Below are 13,314 nucleotides of genomic sequence, written 5' to 3' on the forward strand. Positions count from 1 at the left end.
CATATGCTTTTTCTATGTTTAGAAGAGCAACTCCAGTTGAGCAGCTTTCAGATTTGTTTTAACGAATTAAATTGGTAACGCTAATGGTGGTTTCGACTGGTTGATTGGAATTACTTTATGAGGTGGCTCTCTCAGTCTTTTGTAGAAACGATTTGTTTTTTCCGTTCCCGACGTTTCGACCGTTTGGTTTCGGCCTTTCTCAAGGGTTGCTAAAAATTGTAGTTGTTGAAACATTATGTTGTATTGTTGTTGATGATTTTGGTTGGTAATAATTTTGGTTAGAGATGTGACTATTTTATGAAATTGTCAGCGACGTTTATCTTCATGCTAGTGGGGTGGAACGAGTGGTAATTCAGTAGCCACCCTGATAAGATTGGCTTTGAATACCACTGGGTGGATATGCTCAAACAACAATTTAGCACCCTTTTTGCTTTCACACTGATTTATTGTGGTTTTATAATGACATTGCTTTTTAGTTTAAATACAGCATTTAATAGTGCAACACATTGCTGGTGAGTAGTTCAGCATTTTGCTGTTTTAAAAACCTTTTAAAGTCTGACAATAAAGTCAAAATAGGTTTGTTTTTAAACATGAATTTAATGCATCTGTATGTATGTATGTATGTATGTATGTATGTATAATGTATAAATCTGTTCAGTTAGTCAATCGTAAACCTGCTCAGTATTATTATTATTATTGGTGTCACGACAAAATACTCCAAAAAGGTGTTTTATCGTTACAAAAGCAATCATAAAACCATTGGTTTCAAATGGGAACAAAACGCATTTATGGTTGCTTTTTTTGTGCGAATAAAGTGTATTACAAAACCCCGTACTGTTTACTAAAAATATGGATCCGCGTAGAGACAGAGAAAAACTAAATCCATGGAAGCTTTAAAACGCAGGGTCCCAAGGAAATGCCAAAGGATAGTCGAGTAATAATACTAGATGCTGTCGACGGAAGGGAAAGGAATCCACCTCCAGCACTTCTTGGGAGGCCCAGTAGCTCCGACTGAATAATTATTAACACAGCCGACTGAGAAGAGTGAAGTAAATGTGGTTCAAGAAGCACTGGAAGGTGTCAAATTAGACCCTTAAAATTGATGGAAGTACCTATTTAACCAGTAATATTTAACCAGGTTAAGCATCGCATTTCAAATAATCAACATGGTTTTTTTAAAGGTCGGTCAACGTCTACTAATCTGTTGGAATTTGTAAACTTTTCTATTGAAGCAATGGGTAGAGGTAATACCGTTGAAAACTTATACACTGACTTTAGTAAGGCCTTTGACAGAGTAGACATTCCCTTACTTCTTTTTAAATTAAAACTTTTAGGTATGACAAGTACACTTTTAAAATGGATTGGATCATACTTGACAGAAAGAATACAGATGGTCCACTTTAAAGGAAAAATGTCCTCGCCAGTTAATGTTACCTCGGTAATTCCACAGGGATCTCATTTAGGTCCTTTATTATTTATTTTATTTATGGATGACGTGAAGTTTGTGTTGAATCGCTTAAATGTGCTCATATATGCTGACGATATGAAACTGTACATGGAAATCTTTAACAATTCTGATTTGCTACATTTTCAAAATGAAATTTATGTTTTCTACAATTGGTGCGTTAAAAGTCTGCTGGATATTAATGTTAAAAAATGCAATATTATATCTTATTCCCGAAAACACACTACTTTAGATTTTACATGTATTCTAGGAAACCAGCTGGTTGAAAGGTGTGATAAAATTAGGGACTTAGGAGTAATTCTTGACTCGAAGTTGACATTTGTAGATCATGTTAATACCACAATTCACAAAGCATGGGGTTCATAAAAAGATTTAGTTATCATTTTAAAGATCCATATACCATCGAAACACTTTATATAGCTTACGTGGGATCAATTCTCGAATATTGAAGTGTGGTTTGGGCTCCATACCATGAAACTTATATAAATCGTATAGAATCAGTTCAAAAACAGTTTTTGTTATTTGCTCTTAGGAAACTAGGCTGGACCTCTTTTCCCCTTCCTTCTTATGAGTCCCGTTGCATGTTGATAAACATTGAAACACTTAAGAAACGAAGAGAAATTTCCATGATTTCCTTTGTTAATGATATAATCTCACAACGCGCAAATTCAGAAAACATATTAGCAAGATTAAATTTTTACGTACCATCACACATGTATAGAAATCGAAATGTATTGCAACTGTCACCTCACAGAACGAATTATGGTACAAATGGACCAATTAGTAGAATGATGAGAGTGTATAATAATTATTGTTAGCATATAGATCTAACGATGTCTAAAGATACAGTAAGGAGTACACTAACTGCTAGGATTAACGAGATGAAAATTTTGACGTTTAACTTTATCCAGACAACTTTAAAACCATTAATGCCGTCATAAAACCAAACGGAATAGGATCAAGCAAAATGGCCTCAGATAAAAACGATTCAGTCTGCAAATTATCTTATCATCAAAGTTGAACTAAAACGTTTTGTATTTGTTAGCGATTTCATGAAAGCAAAATAGCTTTTTCACAATTGGCCAATGGAAAATCAATTTTTATGCCATCGCCATATTGGTATTATTCCATTTGTTTTTTACTATCCTCGTTTATCAAGATGTTTTTCCTTGAAAATAACTTTAATCTCATCAATTCATCAATGAGCAAAAATAGAGATTATGGAAATCATCAAATTATCTCGGCTGGACGCAATGATTAATTTAAAAAATATCTATACTTTGTCTCCCCAATTCAAAATAATAAGTGAAATCAACGATTTCCGAAGGCGGGCTTATTTTTTGCGATCTTTCGAAGCACATTTCACATTAGATTTAATCTATCATCTTAAAAAGACCACAAAATGAGAACTGTTTTGTTTTTATTTTTATTTTTTTCACGTTAATGATGAGGTAATTTATGTGGAATTTTCAACATTTTTTAACAATGAATGTGACAAGATCGGATGATATTTAAGTATCGCGTTTTATCTTGATTGATGCTTTAGCATGCATCAAAGGCAAATGGCACCAGTATTTTTTTTTTCCTTGATTTGTTTTCCGTCGATCTTGTTTTCCGTGCTGAGCACCAATGCTACCGACGCCAGGGAGGCAGCTCCCACACCTGGACCCTACCTATCGACCCATCAACTCATGAACCGGGGATCAACGGCTTTACTTCCCTTCCGAAGGAAGACGTGATCAGAGATGTTATGCCTCAGAACATCCCGGCGGCGCCGACTGGGATTGAAGCCAGGCCTGCTGAGGTGAGAGGTAATCACGCTTACCACTACACCACCGGCGCCGCTGGCACCAGTATTGATGCCAAATGGCTTGTAGTTTTAATAAGGATTCCAATTGGTTCTCACTGCTATCATCGTATAACCTTTCTTCAGCAAATCAATCTTGAAGTGCCCCGAAAATATTCCCTTAAAAACCTTCTTCAGGGTAGGCCAACTAGACAGATTCTAGTCTTAATGAGGTTTTGGTGGATGTAATAAAGGCAAAGCTATCTTGATCAGGGTTTTATTAATGTGGTTTTATAGTAGCATTGTAGCACAGACAAACAGACATAACACTCGCAAGTTGTTCATCGAACAAGCATTTAGCGATCAATTTAAAAGTATCGTAGTTGGTAGTACCGCCACCTGTGGCGCGCATAGTCAATTCCCTTGTGTTTGACGTTTATACACTACTGCCATCTGTTCAGCGTACTACCCACCACAGTGTACTCAACAGATGGCGGTAATGTTTTAGCGACGATGTTTTACAGTGATGAATATTTAATATGTTATGTCTGTTTGTCTGTGATTGTAGTACTTCATAAAACGTGAAATGTTACTTGGGTGGTTTGGTCCGGGTTCCGAATGACTAGAGTGTCCAAGAAAGGTAGTTGGCATTGGTCCTCCTTTTCGACAGTTTATGAAAAATGATAGCAATGCCAATTTATCAAAACGATCATTTTGATAAATGAAATAATGTGCATCCCTTTTAACCTTATGGTCAGGTTTAAGGGACGTTTCAGTTATAACGGCAATATGCACGTTATGAACTCTCAAAAAGCTAAATAGTTCTCCTTCATTATCTTTAAGAGATCGAGCAGTCCAATTCAAAATATTTGATGATTTAAAATCCATTACTGAATTTCAAAATCATGACAATATTATTCGTAAATTTAACTCCAGTTTGAATAGCATCGAACATGGCGTTAGTTTTTAGCATAAATATCAGTAATGATGTCGATAAATGATCTCTGTAAAAATTCCATTTTAGTTAGAATTATGTTGACTAGAATTTCAATTTTTACCAGCTACAATAGCAGCATAGGCAGCATTTACGTGCTGAACATTGCAGGTATAGATGAAGAATTTCAAGCAAGGGAGTTGTTTGTACCTACGGGTACGAATGTAGAATTTGTTCCTCGTTGACCGTTGTTAACACCAGAGTAATTTGTACTTGGTCGGAAACCAGAAGCGTTTCCTACCTGTCGCTTAGAACGAGATTGTAGGATCGCTTTGCGAGTCTTACATTCCCAAAAAATTGATGCTCGTCACCCCAGAATTCATGCATTTAGCTGGCATTTCGCAATTTTTTGCACCTGGCACTTCCGGTACTGGGTCAGGTTTTGGAAATATCCTCCAGTCTTCTTTAAGTGTTCCCACTTCACTCGTACATGGAGCATAAGGCTAGCTTTTTCTAAGACCTTAAAGTTGTTTAGTTTACTAGACTTGAAATGCGGAGGCCAACCAGCCTCAGGCTGAAAGCCTCCATAATAAAGAAAACTTAACTTAGACTTGAAGTGAACTAAATAAAAATCATTAGAAATCCCGTTGCGCGATTCATTTTCATTTTGATTACTTGGATTGGTTCAACTCTAAGTAATTTTACCAATTCATCTTTGATATGATCCAGGGTTTCACCACTGGGCAGACCTTTCACAGATGCTCAATTTTTCTTGCCGTAAGTAAAAAATTGGTGCTGATACAGTAGATACTTGAGAAGACGTTTGAATTCGTCCAAGATTTCAGCCAATAGACGGCATTTACTCCGACGGCCAATTTGCAGTGAAAACTTGAATTTCACGAAGATCAAAAGTTCCGTGCGAAGAGAATGGAAATCAGAAGTGGTTATCACAATAGGGGGAATCTTTTCCTTCTTAGCATCAAGCCGTTAAAGTTTATTAGAATCTTTCCAGGATGATGAATCATTACCATGGCGGCAGTAAAACGTTTCTCCAACTCGACTTCCAAGCAGATTACTATAAGAATCTGAAGGTTCGAAGAGAATTTTTCCAAATCGATATCCAAACAAGGATGAAAGAGGAATAAGAGTTTTTGTTTTTCTTTGATTTGCTTTATGTCGATCTTGTTTTCCGTACTGAGTACCAATGCTACCGATGCCAGGGAGACAGCTCCAACATCTGAACCCTACATATCGACTCATCCATTCAGTGACCGGAGCCCAACAGCTTTCCTTCCCCTTGATCAGAGATTGAATACTTCAGAAAATCCTGGTGGCGCCGCTAGGAATAAGAGTTGAACAAGGTATGAAATGAGCAGGTAATTTTGAGCACTGAAAAGTGCTGTTTAAATTTCTTTTAGCTTTAGGTAGCAGTAGCACTTCCTTCAGCAAAAAGCAACTAGATGCGCACGGCAAGAGAGCACGATGCGGACATGCAACTACTTTTTGGTATTATTCTTTGGTATTTTACCTCTTATGTCCGGCTGATCTTCACCAAATTTTGGTATCAGGAACAGAATTAGGTATTTTACGTTACGTTATTTTCTCCTGCTCAGGAATGAAATGAATGAAACCTGCGTTGTTATAACTGGAATCCCCCTCGGCTGTCATCCTGAATATTAGGTTTGTTCCCGTATTTGCTTTTTCCCTCTTACTGTAAGTTGCTGTATGAAAATAATACGGGAATCCTCGATTTGCGCGATTGGTGGTGCCGTCTACCCACCGTAATTTCTCAACTAAAGGGTGATACGGTCAAAATTTGGTCAATATCAACTTGACGTATTTCTTTCAATTTTGCATTCATAAAACCTGAACACCCCTCATTTTGAAGGTGTGTGTGTGTGTAGAATGTTGCTCCTATTTTGATTTTGGAATTCACTCTTCAGTTGTCAAAATGCCGTCCAAGCAAGAAGAGCAGCGTATCAAAATTTTGCTCGCGCATCGCGAAAATCCGAGCTACTCGCACGCAAAGTTGGCAAAATCGCTAAAAGTTGCCAAATCTACCGTTACAAATGTAATTAAAGTGTTTGGGGAACGTTTGTCGACAGCCAGGAAGTCTGGATCGGGGGGAAATCGAAAACCGGAAGCCGCTGAGACGACAAAGAGAGTTGCCGGTAGTTTCAAGCGAAACCCTAACCTCTCTCTCCGAGATGCCGCAAATAAGCTGGGTGTATCGTCTACAACCGTGCATCGAGCCAAAAAACGAGCCGGACTATCGACTTACAAGAAGGTAGTGACTCCAAATCGCGATGATAAACAAAATACGACGGCCAAAGCGCGATCCCGGAGGCTGTACACGACGATGCTGACGAAGTTTGACTGCGTGGTAATGGACGACGAAACCTAAGTCAAAGCCGACTACAAGCAGCTTCCGGGACAGGAGTTTTATACGGCAAAAGGAAGGGGAAAGGTAGCAGATGTTTTCAAGCACATGAAACTGACAAAGTTTGCAAAGAAATATCTGGTTTGGCAAGCCATCTGTACCTGTGGCTTGAAAAGCAGCATTTTCATAGCTTCCGGGACTGTCAACCAAGAAATTTACGTGAAAGAGTGTTTGAATAAACGTCTGCTGCCTTTCCTGAAGAAACACGGTTGTTCCGTACTGTTTTGGCCGGATTTGGCATCTTGCCATTACGGTAAAAAGGCCATGGAGTGGTACGCCGCCAACAACGTGCAGGTGGTTCCCAAGGACAAGAACCCTCCCAACACGCCAGAGCTCCGCCCAATTGAGAAATACTGGGCTATTGTCAAGCGGAACCTAAAGAAGACCAAAAAAACTGCTAAGGGCGAGCAGCAGTTCAAGGCAAACTGGCTTTCTGCGGCGAAGAAGGTGGACAAGGTGGCTGTACAAAATCTGATGGCAGGGGTCAAGCGTAAGGCCCGGCAATTCGGATTTGGAAAAGCGGAAGCCTAACTGAATATTTTTCCTGGATTTTATACTAATTGAACTTGAAAAAGAAATTTAATTTGATTTTTTAAATAAACGATTTCACCCATTTACACGCGTTTTCCCTTGACCAAATTTTGACCGTATCACCCTTTATCTTTCAACCAATAGAGCTGACTTTTTGCGAGTGTCAAGTTTGTGGTAGGTCCTAATTACATACAAAAAAAATCAGCTCAATTGGTTGAAAGATTGCTGATAAATGGCGGTGGGTAGACGGTACCACCCATCGCGTAAATCGGGAATTCCTGTATTATTTTCATACAACAACTTACTGCAAAAGCAAAAAAGCAAGTACGGGAACAAACCTATTATGTCACACTCTAATGGGGATGAAGAGTGTAAGATTCTGTAACAAACAGAGCATTAGACAGTAGCGTCCCATAACCTCACTTTTTACCTGTGCACCAACTTTCAAAACCAGATTTAATGCCATATTTATACTCGAATCGGTTGAAATATACACGTAATCTTCTAGTTTACTTGATTTCTATCCATTGCTAGCAATATTTTGATAATTGTTTATGTTTTGAGAGTTGGTGCACAGGTAGATTGAGGTTAAGGAAACGCCACTGGCAGTAGATATAGAGAAAACGTGGCGAAGGTTGCCGAATGGGGTGGTGGTTAATTTTGCCTCAATTTCACGGGACATAATTAATGCATGGTCCACATAACCTAGTCAGCTACCAAAATCAGGTCAGTCGAGAAATAGCAGTAAGTGGACAGCACCACCACCTATTAGGAATTATTTTAACGGAGCTTTTGAATTGCTTTAGAAAATTTTATTTTCTTTCATTAAATGGGATCAACAGAACTAAGTCTGTACATTAGACTGATGCAAAATTTGACTTTTTCGCTCCACAGTGCTTAAATGGTTTCAAATCGGGTCCCGATTAGCCTCCCAAAGTTACAACTCATTTGGTTAGATACAGACTTCGCACAAGCCATTTGAAGTTTACATGTAAATTACTATGGGAAATCTCAACTTTTTGTTCATTGCCTTCTAGTCTTTTTCCATATTGAGCTGGGAAACAGTTCGATAATCATTCTTATAGAAAATTTTCTCAGCTACAACTGCTGAATATCCTTTCTATGAAAAACGAGACAGGAAAAAGTTATTAATTATTTAAGAGATTGGTAAACTTATGACATGATCAAGCAGCTGCTCTGTAGGCAACACTGTATTTTGCAGTGTGACATAGTAGCCATGATTTTTGTGTCCTATACGGCGAATGAGAACGACCCAAATTTGAGTTTAGTTCACTCATAATCGCCAAAAGTGCAGGAACTCAGCGATGAGTAAAATTTGTCTCATGGTTTCCTGTGGAAAACCTAAAAAATCTGCCGGAAAATGAGGAAATTGACGAAAATTTTATTCAGTCTCGGAGTAGTACCAATAGACTGAGTGAATCCAATCTTTACTTTTCTCAAATTCGCGAATTTTTCCCTGGAAAATCCTGGAAAAACCTGGGAAAACATGAGGCAAATTTACTCACCGCTGAGTTCCTGCACTTTTGGCGATTATGAGTGAACTAAACTCAAATTTGGGTCGTTCTCATTCGTCGTGTATTCAACACCCCAGAAACACCAATGTTGCCTGCTGAGCAGTTGATTGAGCATGATCATAAGACATTAGCGCATTGAACCATTGATAACTTTCGATCCTTGCATTTAATCAAAAAGTGGTCTTTAGTAAAGTTGTAGCTGGGAAAACAGTTGAAAGCTTTTGAAGCAGACCGATATGGTGAAACACTAGATAGACATGAACAAAAATCTTGGTTTTACCATAGTAATTCCTATACAAACTTCAAATGGTTTGTGCCATGTCAGTTTCTCACCAAATGGGTTCAAATTTTGAGAGGTCAGTCAGGACCCGATTTGGAATCGTTTAAGTATTGTGGAGCGAAAATTTCAAATTTTGCATCACTCTACTGTACATATTTGAATTATATATAAATATTTTTTTAATTTTTGATTTTCCACAGATCTTTATACTTTTACCAAACAGTCGCGCAATTCAAAAACCCAATAAAACCTTACTGACTGGACTAGTGTGTATCATCAACCGCATTTGTGCAAACAAGCTTTCAAATCATTTATTTTTGTTGCTGGCCGCTACTAATCATTATATGCCTTTTATGTCACATGTCAATTTGTCATGATAATGACATTTTTGATTCCCTACTTCTAACGATAAATCTAGAGCAACATGGGAAAAGGGCCTATAAGCAAAACCTAAATAACGATGGTCACGAGTCACAACAGGTCAACGCAAACTAAGCGTACCATCTGATGGAGAAAACTTTCTCTGTCAGATGCTGATGATGGTTCTCCTCAATGTGTTGAAATCCACGAGAAATCTCCGTTTAAAGTAATTGTTTACATAGCCCGTTTACACCAGTTGCTCTAGAAATATAATGGTAGTTCTTACAGAGAGATTGTAGTGAACAAGTAGGGATTGATTTTATTTGAATTTTTTGTAAGAAAGTTGTACCAAATTTAGCTGCTATTTAAGATAAAATGATCAAATATATGGACAAAAAGCAATCGCATAAAATCAGCATTGATTGTATACGCTGGCGTATCTGGCATATTTTTACATAAAATAATAAGAGAATCTGGCATGTTCCGGATGAGAGTTTGACATGCTTTTTATATCTAAAATTAAATGCTTATTGATGTATTCTTCCACGCATATCGATAGCTCGTCGGATTATCGATTTACAAAGATTTTACTGTAGAAATATTATCTATTCTTGCCAAGCAATCAAAGTAAGGTTAAGTTTACTTTATTAAGGAGACTTTCATCTCCGGGTCAAACAATCAAAACCCAACTTACCACATTCATCCTTCACTTCTACAGCTCGAACGAAAACAGCCCCCACGAGAATCGATACGATTCCGAAGCAGCTGGAGCAGAGGCCCATAACAGCCGTTACCATCGGTAGCCCAGCATCATCATCTTGGCCACCGGATCCCGAATCACTGGCCCGTTTCCTCTCCAGCCGTACGTCTTCTGGAATGTGGTCGCTAGCACCGCCCGGATGGTGCGAGCTCAGTTGACCAAGTTGATGAATGATCACACTGTACTGGGCCACCTCACAAATGCCGACCAGAATCGATGCCAGTACGAGCGTTAACCGCAAATTATGCAAAGCCAGCAGATTATGACGCCTGAAATGATACACAAACAAAACCAACAAATGCAACACATTAGAAATAAGCTCGAGTGAGTCGCTCGGTAGAAGAAGCATGTATGGAAACACTTTGGACTTTGGAGAAATGCAATTGCATAAATGGCCATAAGTGTGCAGACCAACAACATCGGACGGCGGCCGGACTGGGTGGTGAATGTGTAACCAGTAAATCATCACTTGTTTTGAATGAAAATGAATGTCGTCGGCAGGCGGGACAAGAGGGGTTGAAGAAACAGAACGGACGTTCGGCAAGTAACTGCAAAAGCTTTATGTAGGGTATCCAGTAGACTGATGCAAAATTTGTACTCAAACGGCTCCAAATTGTGTACTGATTAGATTCCCAAAATTTTAACTTATTAAGTAAGAAACTGACTTGGCACAAAGCATTACAAGTTTATATGGAAGTTGATATGGGAAAACAAAATGCACGATATCACTCTGCTTTAAAATATGATAACTGTGCTTGTAGAAAATTTTCTCAGCTACAACTTTGTTCAAAACCACTTTTCGATCAAATGTATGGAACAAAAGTTATTAATCATTCAAGTCACTGGTGTCTTATGCTATGATCAATCAACTGTTCAGTCAGCAACTTTGGTGTTTCTGGCGCGTAGAATAAAGCATAAAGGGCCACTCACATTAGATCCGTTTGCGTTGCGTTGACGTAAATTTGACAGTTAGACAATAGATTCAGCTGTCACTTTGCCGCAACGCGTCCAATCCGGATCTAATATGCGTTGGCCTTAACAATCATGGCTACTATGTCACATTGCAGAATACAGTGTTTGCTACAAAACAGCTGCTTCATCATGCTATGAGACTATCAATCTCTTAAACAATTAATAGATATTTAATTTGACGATTGATTTGCAAACGATTTTCCACAAAGTTGTAGCTGAGAAAATGTTCCATAAGAATAGTTATAGGACTTTTTAGCAGTACAATTTGGAAAAACCTAGAAGGATATGAACACAAAGTTTGGTTTTCCAATAGTAATTTCTATATAAACTTCATATGGTGTGTGCCAAGTCCGTTGCTTACCGAACAAGGGTTATAAGGACCTGATTTAGAACCGTTTGAGCACTGTGGAGCGATAGTTTCAAATTTTGCATCTGTCTAGTGTCCAGTTTATTCTATCTGCACTAGGCATAGGGAAGCATCAAGAGTAAGAAACTAATTGATTTGATTTATAGAGTGTCATTGCTTTTGTGAGGATTCACGCTGGAAGGATACAACGATTGCAACGGAAATATGGAGCTTTTACTTCATTAGGGATACGGGTATACACAAAACAATACAGGTAGGTTGATGCTGTACATTTAATTAATACTAAATACTTGAATAATACTAAAAGTTAGTCAATGATTGGTAGAAGATACTGAATGAGGCTTCATATTGTAGATTGTACACGTATCTGGATTGCTTGTAAATATTTCAGTGAGACAAAAAGAATGAACAAAGAGGTGAACGCCTATGCTATTTCACATTTATATCGCTGTGTAGCAACTGGAAACTGTAGGGGAAATTTATATCTGTAACTGTTCGTCATTGTTTGAGGAAGGTACGATTCGGATTGATCATCTGTCTATACCAAGTTCCCCAGTTGTTCTTGTTCGCTTTCTACTCTGTATATACAATTTTCGCACTGCGGTACTCTAACGGCACTATCAACTCAGTCAGTTGCTTTACCTGCAAGTATGCTTTTCAATAAATCGTTAAAAGAGGGCATTTTTCCTAAGTGAATGGAAGACTGCAGCTATCACTCCCATTCATAAAACTGGTAGTGTTAAAGATATTGAAAATTACCGTGCAATTTCCACTCTGAGTTGTTTTCTCAAAGTTTTGGAAAGCCTTATCCATGATTCGCTGTACCGTAACGTCCATCATGTGATATCAGAGAGTCAACACGGATTCGTAAGTAAGCAATCCACAGCAACCAACTTGATGCGCTACGTCAATTCGCTCTATTACCTCCGGGGGTGCCTCAAGGGAGTCACTTAGGACCACTACTTTTCGTACTGTTTGTGAACGATCTTTGCGTACTCATCAAATCACCGAAGTATATGTTCGCTGATGACCTGAAATTCATTTGTATAATCACCTCTATGGTGGATTGCGGTGCTCTTCAATTGTACATCGACTCTCTTCTTGAATGGTGCTCATTGAACGGAATGGAAGTGAACATTCGCAAATGTAATGTTATTTCATTCAACCGATCGAGGACAACTGCAATTTTCGAGTACAAGATGTTTTCTTCAAATGTTAACCGAGTGTAATCAATCAAAGATCTGGGTGAAATTCTTGACATCAAGCTGACATTTACCGATCATAGAGCCAGCGTTGCCAGTATTCCAGATTTATCTGGATTTTACAGATTTTTAGTCGTCTTGCCAGATACACAGACAGACCACGTATATTTCCAGACTTTTTAAATATGTTCCAGATTTTCCCATGTTGCTTTAAAAATATCACTGCAATTGATTTACCATCTAATCAAAAAATAAAAAGCCAAATCTATTATTACTATTATTATTAAAGTCCATCAATTTGATGGACATTATTGGAATTTTAAGGTAATTCTGAAAATAGTTCACAGTAAAGTGTAAGGTGAATTCCTTGTGAAATCGAGAATTTCAAGCTAGTTTTGAGTAGAGCTCCACCAATCTTTGTGGGCTTCGTGGTCGTGCGACTTCACCCGTCATTCAGGCGTTTTGTGAGTGCCATGAAGTGAGGGTTCGATTCCCGCTCCAGCCGATGCAAATTTTGACAACCTGAAAATTTCCCTACTGGTCTACTGGGTGGGGTGTGTTGTTCGTTGTCTAGTGTTAACTATTCAGTCTGTGGACCTCTGGCTGAAGACGGTGTCAATTGTCTTGTCAACTCTGATGATAGTTGGATGAAGATGGATAAAGGAAATACAATCCGGAAGAG

At 38.4% G+C, this 13,314-nt stretch overlaps 1 protein-coding gene across 1 annotated transcript in view; it reads right to left on the minus strand.

The window, feature by feature from the left end:
- Positions 1-13,314, minus strand: part of Sur (Sulfonylurea receptor) — a 244,947-nt gene that overhangs the window by 173,509 nt on the left and 58,124 nt on the right. The window contains exon 3 of the mRNA XM_065232286.1: positions 10,026-10,360. Coding sequence (XP_065088358.1) covers positions 10,026-10,360 — 335 coding nt within the window. The remainder of the gene's footprint in view (positions 1-10,025; positions 10,361-13,314) is intronic.

This window comes from Ochlerotatus camptorhynchus, unplaced genomic scaffold (genome assembly GCF_037179485.1).
Source record: "Ochlerotatus camptorhynchus isolate MF236.1 unplaced genomic scaffold, CSIRO-AGI_Acam_v1.1 ptg000367l, whole genome shotgun sequence".
Lineage (NCBI taxonomy): Eukaryota > Metazoa > Arthropoda > Insecta > Diptera > Culicidae > Ochlerotatus > Ochlerotatus camptorhynchus.